At 61.7% G+C, this 15,464-nt stretch overlaps 1 protein-coding gene across 3 annotated transcripts; it reads right to left on the reverse strand.

Moving 5' to 3' along the window:
- Positions 1 to 6,780: 6,780 nt before the first annotated feature.
- SLC7A3 (solute carrier family 7 member 3) lies at positions 6,781 to 13,803 on the reverse strand. Of its 3 annotated transcripts, none has more exons than XM_062612827.1 (12): positions 13,456 to 13,677; positions 11,105 to 11,507; positions 10,747 to 10,905; positions 10,486 to 10,660; positions 10,272 to 10,384; positions 9,420 to 9,600; positions 9,090 to 9,229; positions 8,908 to 9,010; positions 8,111 to 8,322; positions 7,370 to 7,536; positions 7,158 to 7,266; positions 6,781 to 7,078 (listed from the first exon to the last, which is right to left on the reverse strand). In XM_062612827.1, the coding sequence occupies exons 1-12, from the start codon at positions 13,558 to 13,560 to the stop codon at positions 6,945 to 6,947; spliced, it is 2,001 nt and encodes a 666-aa protein (XP_062468811.1). In that variant the 5' UTR covers positions 13,561 to 13,677; the 3' UTR covers positions 6,781 to 6,944. The 3 variants fall into 3 exon arrangements, with proteins under 3 accessions (XP_062468811.1, XP_062468809.1, XP_062468812.1); XM_062612825.1 differs by having other exon boundaries at positions 9,378 to 9,600; positions 13,456 to 13,669; XM_062612828.1 differs by lacking the exons at positions 11,105 to 11,507; positions 13,456 to 13,677 and adding an exon at positions 13,691 to 13,803 and having other exon boundaries at positions 9,378 to 9,600.
- Between the last annotated feature and the right edge of the window lie 1,661 nt (positions 13,804 to 15,464).

Genomic DNA, 15,464 nt, shown 5'->3' on the forward strand with positions numbered 1-15,464 from the left:
GAACCTGTTCTTTGGGTCCAAAGAGTGGTCCAGAGGAGATGAAAACCTGCCTGAGCTGTTGCCAAAGCTGGGCAGGTAACTCCACTGGGGAAGTGAAATCCTGCCTGTGCACTGGGGTTGTGTTATGCAGATAATTGCAGCTGCTCCCTGCCCAGTAACGTGTAATCATGATTTTTCAGGCATTATCTCATCCAAGACAATAGAAACAGTTGCACACCCATCTGCAGCCCAGGCACATAATTCAGTTCAGTTTAGCACTCTCCTTACCCCCAGGTCTTGATAACTGTATTCACATTTAGGTTGTTGAAATGTCTCCTACCTGTTCTAGCAGTCAGGCTGCAGAGCCCAGACAACTGTCACAGCCTTTGAGGGAGGTGCATGTTCGGTCATCAGGAGGTTGAAGCAATGACAGCGCTGAGAAGAGCCCTGCTCCTGAGGTAGAGGTGGAGTGAAAGGAGCAGGACATTGACAAGAGCAAAATCTACCAGCAGTCATCTGTCCAGCTTGGCAAAGCAGCATCAGCACGAGGTCCCCTGTGGAGAATGTGAATTACAGAGGGAATACTTGCCTGGGCAAACAGCAGGGAAACAGGAAAAATAAAGAGGAGAGGTCCCAGCCATGAAACTCTTGGATTAGCAAAGGAGTCTCTTGTGTTTGCTGTAGGGAAAAGTAAGGCAAGCTTCAGTTTGCTCCTGGAAGAGCCTGGTGTGGCCTGTTGGACACATCAGTCCTATGTATCTGACAGAACATGGAGGAACCTGTTGAGGCGGGTGCCTGGGCTGGTTTATGACTGCAGGAGGCATCTGTCCCCGGTTTTGTGAGATGCTGTGATTTCAGCTTTACACAGATCTTGTTCCACTCACTTCAGTCTGGAGGAAGAGTGTCTCCTTCAGCAAGTCCCAAACCAGGGCTAGCAATCTGTGCACTGTTCCTCTTTCAACATAACCTTTGCAAAGAGATTTGTGTTGACTTTTATTCAAATACATGTATTTGCCAAAAAGAATCCACCTCAAATACTATATCTACAGCAAATGTCAGGATCCCTTCCTCCTCCTATGGTAATCCCAGGCAGAACCAAAGAGAGATGAGAAAGCTCACAAGTCAGTAGCTGCTCGCAGCTCTCTGTGCTGCCATGGGTAGGTACCCCCATGGGCTGAAAGGTGTCCTTGCCAAGAGCATTCCCAAGGATCCTGGCCCAGCTCCTGTCCGGGGCTCACCCTGTGCCTTGGAGACTCAGGCTCCAGGGCTGCCTTCCAGCCACCTTTCACCAGCACACAAAGGTCCTGTTATGAGAGAAACCCCTTTGTCCTCACATTGCTTGGGCAGTGCCAAGCCAACAGACTGAGACCTGGTGAGACCCAAGAGAAACGGGGTGCAGCTCAGCAGCAAGCACATGGCTGCCTCTCCAAGGCGCGCTGGAAGCAGAGCCCTCATTTCCCTGGACAGCAGCCATGCTCTTTCTGTAATGAGCTGAATTCACGCCAGCACCAATCAAAGGAGCTTAACCCACCCTTCAGGCTTCCTGGGGGATCAGGAACTGGACTCCAGTGAGTTTCTGCTGGATCCCTTGTGATCTGTGACATAATTCCTCCCAGACAGAGAATTTAATCAAGCGGAGCAGGTTGGCCAGGAAACGATGCTCCTCCTCAGGCTCCTCAGCCACAGTTTCTCTCAGGCACACCACACTCAAAGCCACCTGACTGGGCGGGCTGCCTCAGCAGCTGTCAGAATCCACTGATCCAGGAAGAGCACACTTTAGAGGAACAGCAGCATGATCATCATGGTGCTCTCCAGCCACCCGTGCCCTTAGAAGACCCAGATCACCTTCCTCTCCCACTGGTGTCATACAGGATCCCACCCTTTGCCATGCACCCCCGAGCCAGGCCCACCATGCTTGGCATCACAGTGCTTGGGAGATGAGTTGGGCTGCCTTGTCCTGCCCCCCACAGAAGGAGCAGACCAGCTCACGTGGCTGGGCACTGTCAACCCCAGGAAATTAATCACGGAACCCCAGCCTGGTTTGGGTTGAAGGGACCTTAAAACTCCTCCAGCTCCACCCCTGCGACGGGCAGGGACACCTTCCACTGGAGCAGCTTGCTCAGAGTCCTCTTCCCAGCCATCTCCTCCCCTGCCAGAGCCACCATCAGCTCCATGTGCCGTGCTGGGGTGGCTGCACAGCTCCAAAGGGTGTTGTGGTCCATGCTGACTGAGCTGGGGCCTCTCACCCAGCCTGTGGCACCCGCATGCCCTGCACCCGAGGCATCTCCATCCTCCCCATCCCTGCTGCACCATGACCCTTCCTCTTGCACTCCCCGTGCCGCCTCCACCGTCTCCTCTCCACACTGCTCGTCCCCGCGGTGGGGAGGGTGCGGGTGGGATACACTGCGAGAGGGACTCGGAGCCCTGAGGGGCGCGGGCGCTGGGCACAGGCACGTTGTCATCGCCGTCACCGCAGCGGTGTCAGCCCTGGGCCGGGCTGGGACAGACCCTGCCCTTCGGCTGGGGCAGGAGCGGGAGCCGGGCCGCCGGCGGCAGCCCTGGCGAGGCAGGAGAGGAGAGGCGGGCAGCAGGGCACGGAGCCAGGCCTGCAGAGGCAAAGCGAGGGGAGCATGAAGGGGTGATGGGGAGCTGCCACCTGCGGCGGCGTGGGCTGGGAGCATGATCAGGCACCCGCAGCCTCCTGCCAGTGCCCGGTGCCGGCAGCGGGGTCACGGTGAGCTGAGGGGTTGGGACCTGCCCGGAGATGGTGAGTAAGGAGCGATAGGAATCTCCCCAGCACCGCTTTGATCTCGCGAGGCTCCCCTGGGCAGGCAGGGCCTGCAGCAAACAGAGCACTGAGCGCTTCGCCCTGTCGCACCGAGGACCCCGTCTGCCCCTGGGGCATTCCCTGCATCCTGGGGCTTGGGCCCTGCTGATGGATGCATCCCACTGCAAAGCTCTGCTCCCCTGGCTGGTCACCCGTGGGGAGGAGGATCTGAGGGTACCTGCTCACCGGTCCGCAGGGAAGAAGGCAGCTCTTTAACTCCTCAGCGTGGAGCAGCAGCCTGAATTCCCAGAGGGAGCGCTGTGCCCACGGCTTGGGCCAAACGCAGTCCCAGCCAGCAGCGCTTCAGCTCCCCTGTAAACCAGGGCAGGTGGCAAAAGGGAGATCAGGAATCAAGCCTGGCTCCCAGGGGAGCCTCCCAAGCGGCACCATAGCCAGGAGGAAAGCGCAGGAGCAGGCGCCAGCCCTGCCTGTGCTCCTGCCCCTGCCCGTGCCCGCTCTGCACAGCTGGCAGCAGAGGCAGAGGCGCAGGCAGAACAGCTCCAGGCTTGCCTGGCTCCCTGCAGGGCTCCCCTGGGAGGCTGAGCGCGGGCAGCAGGCAGAGCACAGCCTCTGCTCCGGATCTGGGTGGAAGTTCCCCTGGTGATGGGCAAACCGCAGGCAGCTGTGTGCAGGCATGGAGAGCAGGCTCTGCTGATTGCTGCCTTGCCTCAGCACCGGGAATGGCCGCTTCCACAGTGCCACTGGAGGGGAAAACTCACCCTGCAGCCCCAGCATCCAAGATCCTTCACCCGGAACACGCTTCCCTTCTGGCCCCTCTCTGCACGGGAGAGCCCCGGGTGCTACTGGCACCTCGCAGGCCACCCGCAGGCTGGTGCAGCGGCAGCGGGAGCGGGTGCTCCCTTGTGCCAATGTGCTTGGGCTGAGCTGGGTGCCATTCACCGCCTGCTGCTGTGCTGGGATGCCCCTGCTCAAGGCCAGGTTGGACACAGAGGCTTGGAGCAAGCTGCTCAAGTGGAAGGTGTCCCTGCCTGTGGCAGGGGGTGGAGCTGGGTGAACTTTATGGTCCCCTCCCATCCAAACCAGTCTGTGATCCTATGATTCCATATACCATAACGCCAGTGGGGCCAGGAAAGGCAGAGGTGCTGCCTGGTGAAGGATGTGGGATGCAGTAGGCAAGGGGGGACAGGGTCCCTCCAGAATGGGGCTGGGGCAGCCCCCCAGGCAGGGAGCTGGTGGTGGACAGGGCTGCTGCCCACGGCAGGATGGCACCAACTCACTGCACTGCATTGCAGCAGCACGGTGGCAGGGGGCTGCTCCCCTGCTTGACTGCTGGGGGGGGACCTGGGCTTCCAGCACCTTGGCCACGTTCAGAGCTCTGCCAGTCCCAGTAGGTGCCCAGGTTGGGACCGGTGCTCAGCGGGATGGTCTGGAGCCAGGCATGGGCATGCCCGGGGCACAGACCCACACATGGCCATAGGCACAGCTGTGCACACGTGCACGGGGACCCAGACACAGACGCATGGGGGCTGCAGCAGTGCCAAGCTGGGGCAAGGGCTGCAGCCCTGTCATGGGCAATTCGACCGCTGGGCTTGCACAGCAGCACCCAAAGCTGGGTCCAGGGTTACAGGGGGACTATGGGCTCATGAGCTGCCCAGCCAGGAGATCCCCACCCCGCAGGATGGTGGGACCAGGGCTGCACACGGCGTGGGCATGAGCAGGGAGCTGGAGGGCCTGCCAGGAGCCAGTGCCAGAGCCCGCAGCGCTCGAGGGCTGCAGGCTGAGCCCCTGGCAGGGCACCCTGAGCCACAGCCCCTTCTGCTGCGGGCACAGGCGCAGGGCAGGCTCAGCTCCAGCCCCGGGGACAGGCAGAGCCGATGGCGCGGGGCCCGCACCGCTGACCGTGCGGTGACCCTGCCGGCGAACAGGGAGCTGCCAGAGCCACGCACCATCCATCTGCCCTGAATTAGTCTGGTTTGCAAAATCATCCGTCAGGGCTGACTTAGACCAGAGCAGAACTGAGGAATTATCATCTCCCACGCCTGCAGCCCAGCTCCTGGCACGCTTCCTTGGCATTCCTCTGCCATTGCTGGAGCCTCCAGGGGATATGCCCAAGACCTTCACTGCCACCACTTCCCTGGGAGCTAGTGACACAGTGGTGACCACCCCTGTGCCAGGTGTCCTTGCACAGCGGTGCCGGCAGCACTGAGTTCAGCTCTCCTGGAGCACTGCTGCATGGTTCCCTCTCCCAGCGACAGGGTCTGGGCAGGGAGCTGACCCAGCACCGCAATCCCCACTCTGCAGTGGCACCAGCTCAGCACCCAGCCTGGCAGCAAGTGAGGTCCTGCCCAGGGGTTTGCCACGACGGGGCTTTAACACAGGAGGCAGCAGGACCAAGAGCCAAGCACTTAAAAAAAACATTTAGTTTAATAGGTATAAAAGTCAATATTAAAGTATCAGCTCTACAGAGGCATATGAGGTTGGATACCGGTATTGCTACACTGTGGACATCTTCACACACACCCGAGCTGGGCGCTCACACCAAGCAGCACTGCCAGGCAGCACGGGGCTCAGCATGGACAGCACCAGCCCTGACTGGTCCAAAGCCCACCCCAGGGAGCGCGGCGGCAGGGCGGGTGAACAGGGCATGGCACAGCAGCTTGCACGGGAGCGGGCGGGATGGGGAGCACTCGCTGCAGGACCAGGGCCCGCTCTGGGAGCTCTGCTCGGGCTGCCCTGGCGGTGGCCAGCGTAGGCACCAGACAGAGCCGGTGAGAGGGGAGCCTGCAGCGCGGAGCTCAGGGTGCAGGAAGTGCCTGCACTGCTCTCCTGAGGGGAGGGTGCAAATGGGCAGGGCTGCACTCGGTGCTCCCCGGTGCAGGTCCTCCTGCAGCAGGGGCTGAGCTGAGGGATGCTACTGATAGGCTGCAAGATGTCAGGGAAGCTGAGAGGAAGCAGCACTGCTTGCTCCAGGCCCAAACTGCAGGGGCCTCAAGCGTCCATTGTAGCTCATGCAGGAAAGAAGGAGGCCGTTAACCCAGGAAGCTGGGAGATAGTAACAAAAAAAAAAAAAACAACAAAAAAAGCAGGAAGAGGACAGTTAAAAGCAAGGGGCTTCTCCTTAAATCTGATGTCCTCACCAAGAACCGCTTTGCAGTTCTGCAGGGGGCTGACGAGGAAACACCCTCGCAGCATGAGCAACCGGCTGGTGCACTGGGAAAAAAGACCTCTACTGGTGCTGCCAGGAAAAAGCGGAGGGTCATAGTGGTAGGCACTCTGAAAGGCACAGAGGCACCCATCGGTCAGCCTGACCCCATCTCAAGGGAGGTGTGTTGCCTACCTGGGGCACAGATCAGGGATGTTGCAGAGAGGCTGCCTGCTCTAGTTAAGTCCCACTGACTATTACCCACTACTAAAGGTCCATGCGGGTGCTAGTGATACAGATAGCAGTAGCCCAGAGAACATAAAGAAGGACTACAGAGCCCTGGGAGAGGTGGTCAGGGGCTCTGGAGCTCAGGTTGTCTTTTCATCAATTCTCCCGGATAAAGGGGAGGACCTAAAAAGGCTAGGTGGATTTGTCAGGTTAATAAATGGTTAGAACAGTGGAGCCATAGTCAGGGGGTTGAGTATTTAGAACATGGGACTTGATTTGGAAGGCCAGGTCTGCCAGAGGCTGGTGTTCCAAGGCCAGGTTGGACAGAGGCTTGGGTGACCTGGTTTAGTGTGAGGTGGCATGGGGGGTTGGAACTGGATGATCTTAAGGTCCTTTGCAACCCTAACTATTCTATGATTCTATGATTCTATGGGATGGCACAAGAGATGGATTCACAAGCTGAGCTCGGTGCTGCCGGGGAGCACTGGGCAGTACCAGAATGAGCGGCCCCAGGCCTTGTTGCACAGCCTGGTGCTTGGAAAGCACAGAGAGGAGGTGTTGACCATAGCCACATAGACAGACAGCACAAACAGAGCCGCACCATTGTCACTGCCCTCAGCAGGGATGGGGGGGGCAGACCAGGAGCTCATCTCTGGTACCTGTACTCTGAGAGGGGAATGCGCAATGCATGACCTGGCTCCCTGGTCCTGGCTCTTGGGACTTGCTCCTGTGGGAGGGGGGATGGATGTACCGTATCTCAAAGCGGGAATACTGGCCGAGGTCCTTGGAGTGCCGGTGCCTGGTCCCTCAGACTGCAGCAGCGCTGGGGCCAGAGTTCAGTGCAGGCTGGTGCAGAGGCTTTTCTCCTGCGGCGCAGGTTTCCTCCGCGGTTTTCCCTTCCACGCTGTTTCGGATCCCATAGCCAAAGTAAATCATAAAACCTGCAGGAGTTTCCACAATGAAATGTGCAGTGCAGGGGAGACCCGGCAGGCACCGCACTCCCCTCTGCAGGACACCTACCCACGGCCATCCAGACAGCAAACCGTACCCAAGTACCAGCACTCAGCTGTACCATCAGCAGGATGTTCACAAAGATGCTGAAAATTGGCAGGAGGGGGAGGAAAGGTACCTGCAAGGGACAAGACACGGTACCTGACACTGCCGCAAGCCCTGGCAGACCCTGCAATGGCCCAAATCCTGCAGGGCCCATGGGGGTGCTGAGCTGCACTCACTTTGAAGTTCAACCGCGCGTTGCTCTGTGGCTGCCTCCAAATGATGATGGTGGGAATGAGCAGGGCCGCGATGAGCAGTGCCAGTGCCGCGATGCAGCCCACGCTGCCGGCCTTCAGTGCCGACACCTCGAGGGTCAGCACCACGCAGATGATGGTGATCAGCGTGGCTGCAAGAGAGGGAGCAGTCAGGGGCAGCACAGCACGTGGGACCCTGAGCCTCACCAGTGGCAGGGCTGAGGCACCCACTGCTCCCGGTCAGGTCCAGCATGTGCTGCCTCCTACACCCACCCCAAAGCCTCAGGAAGGGGCTTTGCTGGAGGAAGGAGGGGAGCCTGCATGTGGCTGAGCTCAGACCCAGCTCTGAAGTGTTGCCAGGCCTGGCTGCACAATTAAACGCTGTTGGATGGATCAAACCTCGCTGGCTGAGCCCGAGTGCTCTCAGGGACCTGAGGCCACCTTACTGGGTGCCAGCTGGGCCAGGCAAGTCACAGGGACCACCTGCACATGCCTGGCTCAGCAGCCATGTCTTCCATCAGCCCGCGTGCACCCCGAACCCCAGCAACGCCCTGCGCTTGGCACCCTGCTCAGTGGGTCCGGTGCCTGCTGGCACTGCGCACGGGGGCTGGCAGTCAGGGCTGCCCAGCCCCTCTCCTCCTCCTGACATGCGCAAGGTCCCCTCCTGGCTCTGCGGAGCCCCAGCCCTGGCAGACGAGCGCTTCAGGTGCCGGCTCCCGCACACACCTATGAGCGACACGCAGACATAGACGATGCGCCCCGAGAGCGCGGTGGGGGTGTCCGTGGGAGGGTTGAAGAGCGTCGCCAGGGACAGCGTCTCCTTCTGCTGGGCGCTGGTGGTGGTGACGGTCGGGTTCATGATCACCCTCTCCTCCTCATTCCCGTTCTGCTCCAGCATTTCCATAGCCTTCGGGGAGTTCAGCTGCCCAGACTGGTACCTGAACACAGGGGAGAAGTGCAGCAGAGCCTGGGGGGACGGTGGGCAGCACCCTCATACCCCTCCTGCTCCTCCAGCCCTAGGTGCTACTCTGGCAGCAGCCCTGTGACTCCATGGATGTGCCCAGAGACACTGCACAGGCTCTCAGAATCTCAGAAGACTAAGGTGGAAAAGCCCTTTCAGCTCCTCCAGTCCAACCGTTCCCAGCCATGCCAAGGCCACCACTGACCCGTGGCACTGAGGCCTCGTCTCCACACTGTGTGAACACTTGCAGGGACGGTGACTGCAGCCCTGCCCTGGGCAGCCTGTTCCAATGCCTGAGCACCCTCTGGGGAAGGAATTGTTCCTCAGCTCCATCTAAACCTGCCCTGGTGCAGCTTGAGGCCGTTTCCTCTTGTCCCATCCCTTGTTCCTTGGGAGCAGAGACCAGCCCCACCTCACTACAGTCACCCCCTGTGAGCAGCCTCCACCCTGGGGCCTTGATACTTCCCCTGGCTGCATCCCCCAGGAGAAAGCTGTGGCCGCAACCCAGGCTCAACCAAGGCACACGGACCCCGCGCACCAGCACAGGAGAGGAGGCACCCACCGGAGGATGAGCACACACACTGCCACCAGGGAGTAGGCCAGCAGCGTGCCGATGGACATGAGGTCCACCAGGTCCTTCAGGTCGAACAGGAAGGCCATCACGGCTGCAATGAGGACGTGTGGCATGAGCACAACTCCAGAGCACCACGGCACCGACTGTGGGGCAGCAGCTGGGAGCTGTACCTGCGAGGAGCCCCGAGGTGATGGTGGCTGACAGAGGGGTCTTTGTGCGGCTGTTGATGCTGGACAGGAACTTGAAGAGCAGCCCATCCTCCGCCATGGCATAGATCACACGAGGCATAGGGAACATGGAACCCAACAAGCTGCAGAGGGAAGAAATGGCTCAGGGGCTGCCAGGCAAGCTGTCCACAGGGATGGGACCAGCTCTGTGTCTGGACAGCAGAACCCCCAGCCCCAGTGGGGCACGTGCTGCTGGTCCCCATGCCATGCCGGGGATGGAGCCAGCCCTACCTGGTGGAGAGGGCACAGAGTGAGCCAACAGCAACAGCGTACCGGGCGGGCTCCCAGCCCACTGCCTTGAAAGCCTCAGGCAAGGGGCTCTTCTTGTTCAGGAGGAAATAGGGCACCATGAGGGTCAGAGCTGCAGAGACCCCGAAATAAGCCACGAAGCAGATGAGGAGGGACACGATGATGCCAATGGGGATGGAGCGTTGGGGGTTCTTGGCTTCCTCCCCTGTGTGAATACATGAGGCAGCATCGGTCCCCGCTCCACAGCACAGCCCCAGGGTCAGAGCCGCAGCGGGGCCGTTCGCAGCAGCGTGGGGCTGGCCAGCAGCAGGCAGGGGCTGCTGGAGAGTGGGGGTCTGAACGCAGACCCCCGTGCGTGTGGGCACAGAGAGCAGCCCTGAGGCACCGTGCTCCTGCCAGGGCTCCGTGACCCGCGCACGAGGGGCAGGGGTGGCCGCTGGGCAGCCTGGGGCGGGAGGCACCGGCAGGGGCTCAGGCAGGACAGCCTGTACCAGCCACCCACGAAGCACATTCCTGGGAGGACGGGGGGGATGGCGGAGCCCTCGGGGCAGTGTGGGCCCTGCGGAGCTCACTCAGTCCCAAAAGATGCTGCACGGGGCTGGGAAATAACCCGGAGACTGCAGCAATTCGCAGCGCTGACGCGGCCTCGGCTCGGCAGCAGGAAGGCTCCCGCTGTCCTGGAGCTGCCTGCAGAGGCAGGGTGCAGCCCTGCTCCCACCCCGGGCACTGTGGGGAGCCCCTTTTCCTGTGAGCCCTTGTGTGCTGGCCCAGCTGGGGATAGGGAAACCTCGCAGGAGCAGCAGGACAGGCTGTTTCCCACGCCACGGAGCATCCTCCCCGCGGGCCCCCGGCAGCTGCGCTTGCCCGCGGCAGTACCTGTGGTGGCGATGCAATCAAAGCCCACAAAGGCGTAGAAACAAGTGGCAGCACCAGTCAGGATCCCTTCCAGCCCAAAGGGGACAAACCCACCGGAGCCGAAGTCTGCTTTCCTGGAAAGGAGGGAGGAGAGCAGCTGCCATGGGGTTCACGGACTGCAGGGCCAGTGCCAGCCCTGTGCCAGACTCTGGCATGGCACTGTTGCTCTCCTTACTTGACCAGTGGCTGCAGGTACGAGAGGTTGATGTAGTCCTCCTCTGAGAGCTGCCAGTTCTTGATGTCTCCCTTCACGAAGCCAGCGATGATGACAAAGCCCAGCACCACCAGGTTCATCGCCGTGAAGATTTTGTTCACGATGGCAGACTCGTTGACGCCAAAGGCGAGCAGCGCTGCGGGGATGGAACGGGTGAGCAGGGACCTGCTGGGCCCCTGTGCCACCACCTGCAGTGCCCTAGAGCCGCCCCTGTGCACTCACCAGTGAGCATCCCAATCAGGATCAGGGCAAAGAAGTCCGGGCGCTCGGCCAGCACCCCTGGCAGGTGCAGTGTGGTCTTGTTCGTGAAGAAGTTGGAGATGTGGTTGTCAATGATGTTGTCAAACGCCGCGCTCCAGGCTCGAGCCACGCTGGCCGTACCTGTTCAATGGCAAATCCATGCATCAGTCTGAGCCCGGGACGGAGCAGCACCAGCCACCCCAGCACCCACCTCCCCACTGATCCCACCCCACAAACAGCACCCACAGCACCACATGCTGGCCCACAAGCCCCCCACACTGCCAGTGCGGTGCTGGAAGGAGCCCAAGCACACGTGCCAGCACTCAGCCAAGTCCCACACCTATCACATAGGAGAGAATGAGGTTCCAGCCAGTTGTGAAAGCCCAGATCTCGCCAACGGTGACGTAGCTGTAGAGGTAGGCAGAGCCAGTCTTGGGGACGCGGGCCCCAAACTCTGCGTAGCAGAGTCCGGCCAGTACCGATGAGAGAGCAGCCACCAAAAAGCAGAGGACGATGGAGGGACCAGCCATATCCTTGGCCACCTCCCCAGCCAGCACGTACACGCCAGCCCCCAGTGTGCTGCCAACTCCCAGGGCTATGAGGTCCAGCGTGGAGAGGCAGCGAGCGAAACGCGTGTCCTCGGAGCTCAGATCCACCACGCGCCGGCGGATCAGCTTCTTCCCAACACTGCTCATTTTTCCCTCAAAGTCCTCTCGTGGGTGGTGCTCAGCTGCTCGAAGCCCCTGCAGAAGGCACCATAGGAGCGTGAAGCTCAGTGTCCTGCAGGACCCACGCTGCGCCCACTGCAGCGGTGCCTCCTCCCAGGTGACCAGTCAGCACTGAGCCCTGCCACGCTGGTGGGGCAGAGACCGGTGCTGTGTGTACCCCACGTGCGCAGCAAGCCAGGGCTGAACCCGGTGAGCCCATGGGGGAGACCAGGCTCATTGCACAAGCACTGCGTGGGCCCCACCACATGGCCCCCGGGCACATCCCAGGGCTCGCCCACTGTCTCCCAGCAACTCCCCACAGATTTGGCTGCCTGGAGATCCCTCAGCCCAGACTTGCTGCTGGCGCATCCCTCTGGCCCGGCGCGTGGGCACACACAGCAGCAGTGGCACAGAGGAGCAGCATTCCTCCAGAGGAGGGTTTGGCTGACTCACTGGGATGTGGCCATTCCTCCTTCGCTCCCAGCATCCATGCTACACCCTCGGCAGGGCTGCGTGGCCACACACACAGCGCCGGCACCGGAGCACATCCCTCGCGTGCTCCGCAGGCTGCAGCTCTCCTCTGCAACATCCCTTTGCTCACAGCAGCCATGGGTGCCCAAAAGCTGCTGGGAGATGAGCACCCTACAGGCCAGGCACCTGGCACAGGGTGAAGTGAGCTGCAGCCTCCCAGTGCCCACAGCCATGGCTGGTATCCTGTGCCCAGTACCACCCACCCACCAGCACCTTCTCCCTGCCCCCTGCTCCCTCCCCTAGGAAACAAAACACACTGGAGCTAGTGCTGGACTTGGCTGCCCTGACACCAAGCTGTGTGTATCAGTATCAGTATACAAGGGGATAAGCTTGTGACCCTTTTCCTCTGAGGGGGATTATGGGGTTTGCATTGGCAGCCATCAGCTTGGCTTCCCCATAACCAGCAAACCAAAGAAGGCTCTGGGCAGACCTTATAGATTCCAGTGCCTAAAGGGGCAGCAGGAAACCTGGAGAGGGGCTTTGGACAAGGGCCTGCAGGGACAGGCCAAGGGGAATGGCTTTAACCTGCCCGAGGGGAGACTGAGCTGAGCTCTTAGGCAGAAGCTCTTCCCTGTGAGGGTGCTGAGGCACTGGCACAACGTGCCCAGAGAAGCTGTGGCTGCCCCATCCCTGGCAGTGTTCAAGGCCAGGTGGGACACAGGGGCTTGGAGCAACCTGGTCCAGTGGAAGGGGTCCCTGCCTGTGGCAGGGGTTGGGGCTGGAGGAGCTTTAAGGCTCCTTCTAACCCAAACCAGTCTGGGATTCTGCGAAACCTTCTCTGCTGGCACACACTGCAATCTCTGTTCAGTTCTAGCCCAAGGAGCCGTCCCAGCCCATGTGAAGCTCTGGGACAGGTTTCAAGGGAGCACCAAGTGCCCAGAGGGCTCTGCCGCTCTCCCCGGCGTTGCTGGATGGATTCAACCCTTTCTGACACCCGAAAGGAACCATCTCTGCGCGCTGCGGGCGCGGGATCGGGGCGGGGGGATCTCTGCTGGGGCCGGCAGCGGGATCCTGCTCAGCCCTTCCGCAAAAAAACCCTCCAACGGCCCCGAGCAGGCACGGCGCGGGCCCTGCTGCCCGCTGGAACGAGCACGTTAAACACCCAGACCCCCAGCACCCGTCAGAGGAGCCCGCCTAGGGCAAGCGGCGGCGGGGGTCGGGGAAGCGAGTGGCTCCGGGGAAGCTGGCCGAGCCGCGCAGAAGCCACGTTGTCACCAAAGACGGGAGAGCATCGGGCGGGCAGAGCGGCAACGTGTCGGGCGACAAGCAGCGCATCCCGGCACCCACCGCCCCCCAGTACCCACCGCATACCGGCACCGACCGCACCCCGGGGCATCCCGGTACCCACCGCATCCCTGTACCCACCGCATCCCGAGGCATCCCGGTACCCACGGCACCCCGGGGCATCCCTGTACCTACCGCACCCCTGTACCCACCGCACCCCGGTACTCACCGCACCCCGCCGCAACCCGGGGGCCGTCAATCCCCCTCGGGACCCACCCCACTCAGCACCCGAGGGGGCATCTCCAGCCCCGAGGAGCTCCCAGCCACGCTCCATCCCGCCGGGAGCCCAGCGCTGCCCCGGAGAAGGGGACCGGTACAGCACGTGCGGGCGGCGGCTGATGCAAGCGCAGCACCGGTTGCGCCAGGCCGCGCCCGGCCCGCCGGAGGCGCCCGCCGCGACTCACCGGTGGCGCTGCTCGCCTTGTACCGGTGCGGTTCCGCTCCGCTCGCCCCGGGACTGCCGCCGCTGCCGAAGGGGTTGGAGCGTGGACCGGGCTCCGCCCGCCGGGTTCCGGATCGCAGCGCCCCAGCCGAGCATGAAGAACAGGCACCGGCGCTCGGCCATGCCCCCGAGCCCCCGGCTCGCCGCAGACCCGCCCGCCGCTTCGGGGCAAGGGCTGGGCGAGCGGAACAAGCCCCGTCCCCTCCCAGCCCCGCCGGTACCCCGTGCTCGGCCGCCCTCCAGTCACTGAGGTTTGTTCTTTTAACGAAACGAGGCATAAACGGCACCGGAGCGGGGGGTCAGCACGGCTCAGCATAGAAGCATAGAATGACAAACTGGTTTGTGTTGGAGGAGACATTAAAGCTCCTCCACGGGCAGGGACACCTTCCCTGGACCAGGTTGCTCCGAGGCCCTGTGTCCAACCTGGCCTTGAACACTGCCGGGGATGGGGCAGCCACAGCTTCTCTGGGCACCCTGTGCCAGCGCCTCAGCACCCTCACGGGGAAGAGCTTCTGCCTAAGAGCTCATCTCAGTCTCCCCTTACAGAGCCTTCTCTGCTCCATCCCGGCCCTCAGCCTGTCACGAACATCCGCCGTGCTCCCTGGGAAAAGCCATGGAGGAGGCGGCTGTGCCGGGAGGGCAGAGCCAGCCCCGCTGCCGTGAGGGAGACCCTGCCCCGGCCCCCCGGCCCCCGCAGCGGGGGGGTCCTGCCCCATCGCCCAGGCCCGCTGCAGCCTCCTCAGCTCCGAGAGCAACAGGCGGCGCCGAGCGGTGGGAAACGCGTCTCGGCGGAGCAGCCGGGAGCTGGCAGCGTCCTCCGCGGCCGCCAGAGACCGGCTCCTGCTGCAGCCCAGCGGCCGCGGGTCGGGAGCAGCCCCCGCAGCCAGCCCCAGCCCGGCACCGCGGGCAGGGCTCTGCTCCAGCGCCACGGCCGGGGCCGCGCGGGCAGCACCAGAGGCAAAGGGCTGTGAGAGCAGAGCGGGCAGCGGGCACACACACAAGGGCTGGGGAGGCAAAAAGGCTCCACTCGGCAAAATGACCTGAAGGCAATGGAAGGGCCTGTAAGAGAGATGGGGAGAGACTTTCCAGCAGGGGCTGTTGCAGCAGGACGAGGGGTGATGGGCTTAAACTAAAAGAGGGAGATTGAGGCTGGACGTGAGCAAGAGACTTTGTAGAGTGAGGATGGGAAAATGCTGGCACAGGCTGCCCAGAGAGGTGGTGGCTGCCCCATCCCTGGAGACACTGCAGGCCAGGCTGTACGGTCACTTAAAAAGTGACCAGCATTCCTGTTCCCCAATACCTTCAAAAGCCAATTGCCAGGGCCCACACTGCAGGGGTCCAACCAGCTCCTTCAGCAGGCTGCCATCTGCTCTCCCCACGCCCAGGGTCGAAGTTTTGATGGCAGTTTTCCTCCTATCACCAATTCTTTGAAACTCAACCACTTTGTGGTCACTGTGACCAAGCCAACCACCAACCGCCACTTGGCTCACACGTGCCTCTCTGTTTACAAACAGATCTAGGGAGGCACCTTTCCTAGCTGTCTCCCTTAGTACCTGCACCAAGTTCTCTTTAACATGCACGTAAAAAGAGGGTACAGCACACTAGAGTGCACCAGAGCTGCTTGCCTTGGCAACCAAGCACCGAGCAGGTCTTGGAGAGCAGATGGAACATCCCACTGCAGCCACCCCTGGAATGGGCACAGGCTGCATTCCAGGGCAGCCAGGAACAGCAGCCAG

The sequence above is a fragment of the Pezoporus occidentalis genome, unplaced genomic scaffold (genome assembly GCF_034315485.1).
Source record: "Pezoporus occidentalis ecotype Australia unplaced genomic scaffold, CSIRO_AGI_Poc_V1 ctg161, whole genome shotgun sequence".
In the NCBI taxonomy this organism is placed as follows: Eukaryota; Metazoa; Chordata; class Aves; order Psittaciformes; family Psittacidae; genus Pezoporus; species Pezoporus occidentalis.

Coding starts and splice junctions, on each gene's coding strand:
- SLC7A3 (XM_062612825.1), bottom strand. CDS start 13,560: ATGGAGCGTGGCTGGGAGCTCCTCGGGGCTGGAGATGCCCCCTCGGGT. Junction 9,011..9,089: donor CACCTCGGGGCTCCTCGCAG/GTACAGCTCCCA, acceptor TCCTCATTGCAG/CCGTGATGGCCTTCCTGTTC. Junction 7,079..7,157: donor TGCTGTCTGGATGGCCGTGG/GTAGGTGTCCTG, acceptor AAACTCCTGCAG/GTTTTATGATTTACTTTGGC.